This window comes from Balaenoptera borealis (genome assembly GCF_965194805.1).
Source record: "Balaenoptera borealis genome assembly, chromosome: 1".
Taxonomy (NCBI): domain Eukaryota; kingdom Metazoa; phylum Chordata; class Mammalia; order Artiodactyla; family Balaenopteridae; genus Balaenoptera; species Balaenoptera borealis.
In genome coordinates this window covers 37068735-37081232 of record NC_138860.1, presented here as the reverse complement: position 1 = coordinate 37081232, position 12498 = coordinate 37068735, and the positions used below count along the sequence as shown (strand labels likewise).

Below are 12498 nucleotides of genomic sequence, written 5' to 3'. Positions count from 1 at the left end.
GAAAGAAGTGCTCACTCACCCTGGGGAGAAAGGCAGAAGCCACACACATAGCCTGTTGCTATCTATGCCTGGAGAGTGGGACAAAGTTATCATTTAATACCGTTTACTCCCCCAAAACTCAGAAACACAGGTGGTATGAACCAATCATTGACACTCCAATGTGATTTTTTTTTTTAAATGGAAATTCATTGTAGGGTGGAGAGAAACTTAGTTGTGTCATGTTTATTGTTTTAATAATCCATACCTATGAATTACGAATTATTTTAGATGTGGAACGAATTTTTTTTTAATTAATTTATTTTATTTTTGGCTGTGTTGGGTCTTCGTTTCTGTACGAGGGCTTCCTCCAGCTGAGGCGAGTGGGGGCCACTCCTCATCGCGGTGCGCGGGCCTCTCACCGTCGCGGCCTCTCCTGTTGCGGAGCACAAGCTCCAGACAAGCAGGCTCAGTAGTTGTGGCTCACGGGCCTAGTTGCTCCACGGCATGTGGGATCTTCCCGGACCAGGGCTCGAACCCGTGTCCCCTGCATTGGCAGGCGGATTCTCAACCACTGCACCACCAGGGAAGCCCTCCAATGTGATTTAAGAGCTTGAAATAACAAGTGATTTAAGCACTTAAAAATAATACATTTAGCATTGTAAATACTTTTCAAAATCACGTCCTATACATTATCTCATTTGACACGAAACACCCCATGGAGTAGACAGGAAAGTTTTAGTACAGACAGATGAAGAAATTCCAAGTCAGAAGGTAAAGTGCTTACTCAGGGTGACCCCAGTGGCAGTGGCAGAGGCAAAACTGCAACCAGATCTGCCCAATTTCTATCCCTGCGCTCTTTGGGCGATTCTGTCTTTATTTTTTTAATTTTATTTATTTTTATACACCAGATTCTTATTAGTTATCTATTTTATACATATTAGTGTATATATGTCAACCCCAATCTCCCAATTCATCCCACCCCCGCGATTCTGTCTTATAAATGGTGGTATGCTGGCAAATGTTTAACTATCAGAAATCAGGGGAAAAACTTATTATATGGCATTTTCCAATTTCTATGGCATAAATACTCCCTCCATAGCTAATTTTCAGCTGCTATCATGATGCCAACCGCTTGTAAAATTCCTGAAAATATGAATAATCGGCTGTCATGAGCTGATACAGACCAGCTCTAGCACACCACTGGTTTCTAAGTTACATTATTCCCACTCTGAACACATTTTTCTCTCAATTTTCTGGTCCCGTGAACATCTTAGAGGGATAAGCCACCATTCTCAGGGCTGGGGATGCCCCACCAATCTACCCCTCTGAGAGTGAGACTAGGATAACAGACTTCCATCATGACACATAGGCCACCTGGCACCCTTACCTTCCCTGTCTGCTCCCTTCTCTTTGCCTCTTACTGTCTCTATCCTTGCAGGTGCCTGTCTTGTGTCAACAGCGCCTTCCGCTGCCATTGGTGCAAATACCGAAACCTCTGTACTCATGACCCCACCACCTGCTCCTTCCAGGAGGGCCGGATCAACATTTCAGAGGTAAGCAGAGCTCAGCCTGGCACAACAGCAGCCCCAGTGAATCTGAGTGGTTCTCCTCTTTCAGATGGTCCGTCCAACAGCTTGGCCATCTCCTTGCCCTGGTCCATGTTGGTCTTCTTCCCAGAAATGTTAGAAAGCCCTGGTATTATAAAGCTAAAAAAAGTGGCAGCAAATACACCAGAGAAAGAGAAGTGTGCCATATTTGCTAGACTCCTAAGATTGTGTGCATTCAAAAGCTTGAGGGCACCTGAGGGTTGAGACTGAAAGTTTAGAGGAAATATATCCCACCGAACAGGCCCCATGGTCTAGAAGAGTGTAGTGAATGGCGTTTGTTCTTTGAGTCTAAGCCCTTTGCTTGGCTGCAGACATAGTCTAGTTCAATAGAACATTCACTCTCAACCACTCTTTCATGCCAACCTCCCTTCCTAGTCTAAAATTCAGTGATTCTTTGACTCTGGTGTATGACTGTGTGGGTGGCCTTACAAAAGAGAGAGGCAGTCAACTGGTGAAAAGAACCAGGCCTTGCTAAAAGTCCCATTTTATTATACAGTCGAAGTGCCATCCCTAAGGCCAGACCCACCTTTGTCATCAACACAGTGCAATATCAGATTTCTTCTTTTTCCAGTGAATATCCCACCCAATGATATTTCCTTGAGGTTGACTTTCTTACAAATTCATAGCAGGCCTTAGGACAACGAAGCCTGCTGGGTCAGTGTCTAATGTTTTTCACGCCCCAGAGTGACCAGTAGATGAGTTTGAACAACTATAGAGACCTTATGTATTCCCACAAATGCACATATGTATAAATATACATTCCCCTCTCGTTCCACCTTTTAGAAAATCCGCAAATGTAAATAAGTGACAGTGTAGCATTTGCAAATACTGCTATGGCCTTTATATGTCTCCCTCTTGCACTAGGCTACAGGATCCTTAAAGGCAAGGATTACATATTATCTTTAAATCCTCAATGCCTTTTTCAGTGAAAATCTGTAGCGTGCATGCATGAAAGCATAGAGGAACCAATGACCACTTTACCCAAATGCCATTGATAGGAAGTGTTCCTTGGAGCTACTTGTCTAAGACTTCACGAAATAGAGTCTTTTCTGTCTCCTAATCTGGGTAGAAGTACTGGTTGCTTCCATGCATACACACGAGAAAGTAGGCCTTGATATACATGTCAGCATGATGTACAATTTAAATACCTTACAATTTTATTTGTCAATTATACCTCAGTAAAGCTACATTTTTTTAAATTTTTTTAATAGTTTTTTAAAAATTTATTTATTCATTATTTATTTATTTTTGGCTGTGTTGGGTCTTCGTTTCTGCGCGAGGGCTTTCTCTAGTTACGGCAAGCGGGGGCCACTCTTAATCGCGGTGCGCGGGCCTCTCACTATCGCGGCCTCTCTTGTTGCAGAGCACAGGCTCCAGATGCGCAGGCTCAGTAGTTGTGGCTCACGGGCCTAGTTGCTCCGCGGCATGTGGGATCTTCCCAGACCAGGGCTCGAACCCGTGTCTGCTGCATTGGCAGGCAGATTCTCAACCACTGAGCCACCAGGGAAGCCCTAAATTTTTAATTTAAGAAGAAAGTAGGCCTTGAAAGGTTTCCCAGACACACACACACACACACACACACACACACACACACACGTGACCATGAATTCTTTTGAGCTTCTGAAACAATATGTGTTATATTCAGCCAGAAAAAATGGAGTCTGCCTGTCTTGAAAGAGAGACACACAGATGGTGCCCACAGGCGGTATTTAAGGCAGACCCAGCCACAGGTGCCTCAGCAGGATGGAACCAGTTACCTAGTGCCCTGAAAACCTTTCAAAGAAGGCTTTTCCTCTGGCCAGTCTGTATGCTTTGATGTAGCTGACCAGAAAGCGCCACCCTGGTCTTAGTGGACACCGGAAATTAATCCCAGCCCTGGGATTCTGCAAGAGGATGAGACTACTTTCAGGTCAATCTTCTCACCCACAGGAAAGGACCCATGAGCCGAGGGTACGGAGGGAGAGGGCGTGAGCCCAGCTTGGGTGTCAATAGAAGAACGGCCTAGGGAGGCAAGGAGGCCAGGGCAGGGCTGTGCAGAGACGAAGGGTGGGCAGTGAAAGGTCATGGTAAACAGTCTCAGAAACTGACCTTCACACTGGCCACTTCTAACCTCCGAAGTTTGTTAATAAGATAAATCGAGGAGGACCACAGAATGCAGAGAGAGAGGGTGACGTGCAGGTCCAGATAAGAAGGAGCAGCTGCTTAATTTTCATCTGGCTGCCGGGCTCCCCTCGGGCAAAGAGAAACCCAAAGCCAAGCTTGACAGGACCCAACGGGCAGCTGGAGTGAGGGCAGGAGAGGCGTCAGACAGAGCGAGACCAGTAACTCTGCCCCGTGTGGAGGCCGAAGGGCTGAGGCCCAGAGGCTAATTGAAATCATGCCACCTCCCTCTCGCCCTTTAGAAGTCACCGGAACACAGCTCCCTCTCAGCCACGGGTGACTCAAGAATTCCAGAGAACTGGGCCTGGGAGAAGCTGTTGCCATCCCAAGTCAGGATTAAATTAATACCGAAAGAGCCCTGGGGGGAAAGCAAGAGGCTTCCCATCTCCTTTTTCATTTCCTCTCCTTAATGTCTGTTCCTTGAGGTGAGAGACATGCCCTTGTCTCCGTCACCCCCCCCTCGCCCTGCTGACAGGCACTAGCCAGCAGGGCCCCAGAGACTGGGTGTGGGTGAGGGTGCCCCAGTGCTCCTGACTTTACTCAGGAAGGGAAATAGGGCGCAGGTTCCGAGGAGGTTGCCAGGGCCACAGCCACTCCCATGTCCTTTCTCAGCAAACAGCTCCCAGACCCCGCTCTGTCCTGTCCAAAGCTCTGCTTTGGGGGGAACCCCGTTCCTGAAAATGTGGGGAACAGCAAAGGTGCACGTGGCCGGCTCGAGTGAGGTTCCCCTTACTCAGTTAAGAGTCCTGCCTATGTCCTCAGGTTCTTCTGGGGACTGGAAATCCCTTAGGTGCCTCTTTGGGGCTCCTAGAATATCTCTTTTACACTTCCAGTAAGGGCCCCCCAACTTTGAATCAAAATTCTACATCTGTCTTCTTCCTAGAAACAATGTATAACTGATTAGCTCCATTGATGTGTATAGTAACATTAATGTATCACACATTTGCATTTCTCTCACATGTGACAGGAGGGCGGGGGATGGGGGGACCAGTGGAATAGCATCACTTGGGAACTTGTTAAAAATTCAAATTCTTGGGCTTCATCCCAGATTAGGCTGAAGATTGAAAACCACTGACATATGGCATCTCAGTTGATTCTCACAACAGACCTGCAGTTTCATATAATTCATATTTGACAGATGTAGTAACCAAGATGCTAAAAATTTGGGGTTTTGCCCAAGGCTACAGAGAACTCAGGCATCCAAAAAGGCAGAGTACAGGATGCTTTCTCCAGAAAATCAGAACTGGTCCACTTGTCTATTTCCACGGTCGCAGCCACACTTGCGGACCTAACCTCAACCTAGTCCTGCACCGTTGGTCATGAGGGACTCTCACAAATCCATCCCCACAGATGGAGAAATTGCCCATGGAAGACAGGTCAGTAGTGCTACTTCCAGATACAAAGGCAACCAGGACATGAGATGAATCTGCCTACTTCTTTCCAGAGGGCTGATGGACCAATCCCACACTTAGTCCCGATAACCAAGAACCACTGTGCTAGAGTGAATGCAATTCAAAATAAAAATATTAGTAGTTAACATTTATTGAGTTCTTATTATATATACAACATTATACATGTACATTTTTATCTCATTTAATTTTAACTACCCTATGAAGTGGATTCTATTATAGATGAATAAGTTGATAAGTTTAAACAATTTTCCTATGATCCTCACATAAATGCAGAAGTCATGATTCAGTGTTCCCAAGCTGGTTCTAAGGTTGTTGAAGTCCTCCGATCCTGTGTTCACGTACACATGCGAGAAATATGCAGTAATGATGTTAACATGGTTAACCCGGTTTATCACCACTTACAACAGACCTTCACGTCCCTCTTGCCTGCAGTCTAGGGTTGTCGACATCACAGGCCCCATTTTACAGATGAGGAAGCTGAATTTCAATTGAACCGTCCCTTGAGCTCTTTTAAGGTAACGAGCCAAACCTTTCCCCCACTCAGAGCACAGCAGCTCTCTGATGGGGTCCCAGAAATCTGGGCCTCCCTGGACCAGATCAAGCTGTGACATGGTGTTTGCAAGTGGGTGTGCAGGAGTATGTATGGCTTTCAGCTTTAAAAGCTCATCTCCCTCCATGGCTAAACCAGGCCTAGTGAGATGTAGATACATATATCTTCTTTACGCCCTGTCCCGGAGGAAAGATAGAACCAAATAAATCCGATTAACTTCCCAGGATGCTGGCTGCTCTCTCTCTTTGAAGTCCAGCGGGTGAAGATAATGTCATTTCCACATGGGAGAAGTCGTTTCTGAGGGCTGAAGGGTCCCCAGCGCTGAAAGCTGGAGAAGCACAGCTAAACAGGGTGGATCATGTGGCCCAAAGGTTCGTACATAGGGCTGCTGTGCCAGGGTCCTGCCCTCCCTCTGGTCCTGTCTCCTCCTCCCCAGTTCACCCCTCCCCTGGGATGTTCCCCAACAGGACGTCTGCTCATCTTGATAGAAACTCAGGTTGCTGCTATGGAGGGATATCCTGCTGCCAGTTAGCCTAGAGGCAGAAGGCGGAGTAAGATGACGTACAGAGGTCATTCAGGAGACTGGGGGGATCTGCAGGAGCAATGGGTGTTTTAACAATGCTCACAACAGTCTTCACATTCTGCAGAAAAAGCCTGCCATGATTATTTGCTCCCTTGTTCTTAGGACAGGAACTGTGTGCATGCATGTGTGTGTACTCACAGAAGTAAACAGGTTGGAAGTGGCCTCATTGTATCTAATGAAACCCATCACCTTCCTAAAGCCCCAGAGGTATTGAAGTTCCAACAACTTGGCAATGTTCAGGCTGCCGGCTCTCCTGCACCTGCCTTCAGCCCTCACCACTGCCATTTCCACCTAAGACGCACTGCTCCCTCAAGATATTCACCAGAACCATCTCACAACCCAAAGAGTCTGTATATCCCTGTATTTCCTAGGAAGAAGAGAGTGTACCTGGGCACCAGCCATGTCTTCCCTTTGCCCTAGAGAAGGGAAGGAAGGATGCTATTCCATCTGACCTGAGAGAAACAGACAAAAAACAAGCAAAGCCTAAGACATTCTTTTCTCCTGGGGCAATCTTGGAACCCTGTTTAGGCGTTTGGAAAGCCCCTAATCATCATCCTTCAATTTAGTCCCAAAAAGTCTGAAAATCTGACCACGGGAATTTTTTCAAAAATTTTAGAACCTCTTTAAAAAACTCATAAAAATACTCATAAAGTCTCCTTATGATTCTCCAACTTCCAGACAGCCCAGCCCAAAAGATGAGGGTGTGTGTGGGGTGTGTATTTGTGTGTTCGTGTATATACACATGCATACATATATTTTTTGTCATAGTTAAAAGGCTTCTACAATCTTGTTTACTAACCTAAGACATTGTACTCCCAAAGTACATCTTTAAGACTCCGCTCATGAAATTTGAATTTGTTCTCTGAGCTCATTAGAGATGAAAAAACAACTGGTCATCCTTTACAATATATCAACTAGTTCTGATTCTGAATATCTATTCTCTCCCTCTCTCTCTTACAGGTATACACACACAAATGCACACACACACACACACACACACACACACACACACACACCCTCATTATACCTCAGCCTTATTTCTAGTCTAAATTTAAATTCTAATTTATTAGACTCAATGGGAGTTTTTTAGCCACTAACAGGAAATAGTATCTCCTTTTCAATGGGATGCCTGGGTTTCCCTAAAGTGGTGTTCATTTTTTTTTCTTGGCTATAAATATATGAAAGACTGTCAAGAGTGCCCGCGGGGAATGAAAGTAAAAGTGCAGTAAAGAACAAGTTTATGAGTTGGCAGCTTGAGTGACTGACTTCTAAACAGGGACCCATCTGTTCTGGGGTTGCCTTATGCTCCTGTCTCCTGTGGAAAACTTGCCTGCTTGATATTCTCCCATGCAGTCACTGAGGGATGGCACCGGGGCCCCTGAGGTTCCACCTGACCCTCCTAGATAGGTTTCTGTGGGAATAGGTTTCTGTGGGAAATTTCTCCTGGACCCAGCTTTTAATAAATCCTCAGGATTCCTTAATAGATATAGATGTACCAATTTGAGTAATCCTGTGACTCCAGAAACAATGACCATCTCCAACCCCAGCCTCAGGCATCAAACTCCTGCTCAAGTCTCTAGATGTCCAGAAGGCAGGACTTTACCTCATCTCTAAAAATTCTAGGAAGTTGGAGCCAAATAGAAAGTTTGAGATCGTTTTGTCTGTTGCTTTATTTTCTTATTTTCCATTTACCCTCCCACAAGCAATGACCAAGTGTCCACTACATGTCAGGAACTTGGATAAAGCCTGGGGATACGGAGGCAAATAAGACGCAGCCTAATCCTCAAGGCTCACAGACCAATAAGGAAGACAAGTTAATGAGAAACTGCAATTCTGAGGGCTAAATGCGATCGGGGAGAGTATCTGTAACCCATCCTGAGGGCCAGTGCAGGGAAAGGGTCAGGGATGGCTTTACAAAGGAGCTGCAGGGTTGAGTTTGAAGGCTAATTAAGAGGTAATCAGCTAAAGTGGGCTGAGTCAGGGGCCAGGAGGAAGATTAGGGGGGTGGAAGGGGAATGTTTCTGGTGGAGAGAAAAGCATCTTCAAAGGATCAGAGGTTGATAAGTGAGGGAGGTGGTCCCTCAGGACTAACCTTAAATTCCTCCGTGGTATGGCTGGACCATGATGCCCAAGAATCACAGGGTAAGAAGGAGGCAGGGGCCAAATCATGAAGGGCTTGCTCCTGAGGCCACTGCCTAAGCCCACACTGAGCGAGAAGCCCACGGCTAAGGCAGTCCATTGTTTCACATTCCTGTGGCACCAAAGGCTTCTTACCAGGGATGCCTCTGGCATTAGGAGAGGGACCATTTATTGTTCCAGACTGTCCCACACCTTGAGGAAGTTCAGCATCCTGCCCCACACTCGGCACTAAATGCCAGTAGCGCCCTCTGCAGGGTAGCAACATACCAATCCCCCCACCACCACCTTCCCAAAAGCTCCCTCTGAGAACCACCACCACCACCCAGAGGGGAAGGGGACAGGGAAAGAGGTGCCTTCAAGACGTTGCCCAGTTGATCCCCGGAGACAGGAAATGATTGCACATGGAGGAGGCTGTGTGTTCTCATTGCCAGAGGTCACTGGGCAACGTCTTCCTGGAGAGGGAGAAAATGGGCAGGGGGTGGAACTGTGAGGAGGTGGTCATTTGACCTCTGGTGGAGAAGCAGCCTCTAGAAGGAGAACCGAGGACCATCACTCTCCTTCTCACTTCCTCCCTCTCTCAGGGTCCTTCCCACAACCCCTTCACACCAAGACTTTATTTTTTCTGTTTTCTTTTACAAAGCAATATGGTCTTCATGCAAGGCTTGGTAATGAAGTGAGATAAAAAGCCAGAGCAAGTGTTGAGAGCATTGCTGGGAGGGCTTGATCCACCTCCTGGAAAGGCCACTCAATCAGCGCTGGGAAGCTGAGGCTGCCGATAACAGATCACCTTGGGCACGGACAGTGCAAGAGGGGTGGGGAGCAGGAGCTGGGAGACAGATGAAACCCAGAGGTGGGGGGTCCAGCCTGGGGACAGGGACGTGGGGAGCATCTTTTATCCCGTGTCTCAGGAGATAAAATCCACAACCTGCCACGCCGGGGCTTGAAAATTAATTTCTAAATTGTAACACGCACACCAGATACAGGACAACTTGTGGGATGGGGATGATGATATCAAGGCCCGGGAGCTAAGAGATAGATTTCACATTCCCTGCTGACTCCATGTGCCCCTTAAATGAGGTACATCCTTGTGGGCAGCCCGCCTGGATGCAAGAGGGTATGGCCTGGCATGGAAGGCCTGTCCACCTCCCGGGCTTGGGGAGTAGGGAGGTATGAGCCAGGACAGACCAGACGGAGGCTCTCTGCTTGCTCCCCAGGACTGTCCCCAGCTGGTGCCCACGGAGGAGATCCTGATACCCGTCGGGGAAGTAAAACCAATCACTCTCAAGGCTCGAAACCTGCCCCAGCCTCAGTCCGGCCAGCGAGGCTATGAGTGTGTCCTCAACATACAGGGGGCCGTCCACCGGGTGCCCGCCCTGCGCTTCAACAGCTCCAGTGTCCAGTGCCAGAACAGCTCGGTAAGAGCACCAGGGCAGGGCTTTGTCTCACACCTGAGCCAGGGCCTCAGCCTGGCCTGCCCAGGCTTCCAGAACCGTCCGGGTCCACAGGCTGACCCCATGTCTCCAGGGACAGAGGAGTGTGCAGGCCCCAGGGTCCCTCAACAGAGCAAAGCAGGTTGATGGTGACGCAGGTGGTGGAGGGCTGTGAGGACCCTCCTGGCATAAGCTGAGAGCTTTGTGCCCTTTCTGAGTTGAAAGAGTACTTCTTGGCCTTTGGTGAAACTTCAGCCAACGCCAGTCAACTTGACCCCAAACCCTGTCCGCATTCAGGGAGTGGATCCACTGGAGGGCAGGGCACCACGCGGGAGGAGAGCTGCAGAGAGATCAGCGGAAGTGGAAGTAGAGTGGCATGAGGGGAGGGGGGAAGGGAGGAGGAGGAGGAAGCCGTGAACTCCAAGAGCAGCAAGGGTTAAACCAATCCCGAATGCCAGACAGAAAGCACGAGGTGTTTAATTATACTACTAGCCCAGAGAGGATCTTTTCATCTGCCAACTCCCTGTCTCCCACCAGCTCTGGGGGGTCAGCTGGGAGATGGGGGGGATGTGACAAAGGTGACAGAGGTGCTGAGGGAAGGTAATTCGCCCGGGAGAGATAAAGAGAATCTGGGCCTCTTATCAGGGAGCTGTCAGATTCCCGGGTCACGGGCACTTGATGGAATTTGTAATCGGTAGAAGGCCGCCAAGCACCCGGGGAAGGTGGGAGATGAGAAGGCAATGGAGCACAACAAAGGGAGGAAGGTGGCAGGAAGGACCGGAGGGATGGGCCCTGAGAGCTAAGTGGCCGGGCTGGGCAGTCCCCACAGAGGGGATTCCCACAGAGGCGCAGGGGCTGGGCCACCAGAGGGGCTGTTTCAGATGTGTCTGAGGGCTTGAGCGTCCTCAGTGGGATCAGCATGGGAGAAAGGCCACTCCCAGCCACAGCTTGGGGGCCTTAAATGGCAGAGCTGATCAGATCTGTGCCCAGAAAGCTCTGGGCACTTTCCCTAGTGAACTGTTGACCAAAGTAAAGCTCACGTGCAGAAAGAAAGGGCCACCACAGGGCCTGGCCAACCAACCGAGGCACCGCTGTGTGTTACACACGTGCTGTGCTCAGGGCTCTGTGGGATTTACAGAGCGGCATGTGGACTTTCTAAAGAGACTAGACTTTCATGTGAAAAGATGCAAAGCAGCTCCCGGGAAGTGCCTGGTTAAAGACAGAAACACCAGGGGACGGAGAGGATGGGGAGGGCTGGGAGGGATGGCAGAGAAGACACCTGGGGAAGGTGAGTCTGAGCTAGACTAGGAGAGTAAAGGTGGTGAAGGGTGGAGGCTGTAGGGAGAGGGAGGAATTCTTAGGAGATGTGAACTGAACACATGCAGAGAGGGGCTTGGGCGGGTGTGCTTGGAGACAGGTGCTTCAAAGATTCTGGAGGAGACGTCGAAGAGAAGGTTGGAGAACTAAGCTTGGATGGGATCGTAGGGGGTATTGAATGCCAGCTAAGGGGTTTGAGCTGGATCTGTTGGCATTAGTGACTAGCAGTCGGGGGAAGACACCACAGGGATAATGTGAATGGTGCATGGGGTTCCTGTTTCTCCCTCTGCTCGTCTCTCAGCCCAGAGGGAACCAGAGTCCCTGGTTTCCTTCCTGGTCCCCTGAGGTAGCAGCAGCATCCCCGCCCCCCCGTGATGGAAAGCCTCATGAGCGTGTCCCTCTGCCCCTCTCCCCACAGTACCAGTACGACGGGATGGACATCAGCAACCTGGCCGTGGACTTTGCCGTGGTGTGGAATGGCAATTTCATCATCGACAACCCTCAGGACCTGAAAGGTAAGCAGCTACTTCCAGGTAGAGTTTTGATCTTTCCGTGACCCTGGGAAAGACTGGGGTGGAAGGATCAGAGCCAGCCAGCTGCTGTGCCATGAATAATACACTCCCTCTGTCAGCGTAATTCTTCAGAGGATCCTAAAGCAACATTTGGCGCCATCAAAGGAGTCCTGTTGGGAACCCTGTTTTATTACAACCAGAGCATCCGCCGGGTGGCTGCCGGTTCATCACATTTTCCTTTGGCTCCCGGAGACTTTGAAGTGTGAACCTGACCAGGAGAGCAGCAGGCAGGAATGTCCTGCCAGTTTCCCTGGAAATGGAGATATTATTTCCAATCGGGTTCTGGCTCCCCTGTCCTTGGCCCCAGTCACTGCACAAAGAAGGTTTGTAAGGCGGCTCCCCTGGTCCTGAGGTGGACGGGAGGGACCAGCTCGCTGACTCGAGGGCACAGCTGTTGCAACGAAGCTCAGGAAGGAGCTGGGCTGACGCAGGAGGGGGTGTTCCATGAGGCCACCTCATTCATGTCCTGCACACCCATGTGGAGGTCCTCCTGGGTGCAGGTAGGCTGCCCCCAGTACAGCATTCCTCCCAGATCTCAAGAATGACAAAAGTGACTCCAGTTTGATGAGCACTCTGGCTTGTCACTCACTAAGTGGTTTATCTGAGATTATTTTCCTAATCATCCCAACAACTCTGAGGGGTATGTACCAGTATTATCCTCATTTTATAGATGAGGAAACTGAGACCCAAAGAAGTTAAGAGATGGACCAAGACTGTTCACTTTGGCAACATATACACTAAAATTGGAA

The 12498-nt window shown here is 48.9% G+C and overlaps 1 protein-coding gene across 1 annotated transcript in view; it reads left to right on the top strand.

Annotated features, from left to right (window-relative positions):
- Positions 1 to 12498, top strand: part of PLXNA2 (plexin A2) — a 213755-nt gene that overhangs the window by 141179 nt on the left and 60078 nt on the right. The window contains exons 9-11 of the mRNA XM_082363346.1: positions 1418 to 1532; positions 9645 to 9845; positions 11596 to 11692. Of these exons, the coding sequence (XP_082219472.1) occupies positions 1418 to 1532; positions 9645 to 9845; positions 11596 to 11692 (413 nt within the window). The remainder of the gene's footprint in view (positions 1 to 1417; positions 1533 to 9644; positions 9846 to 11595; positions 11693 to 12498) is intronic.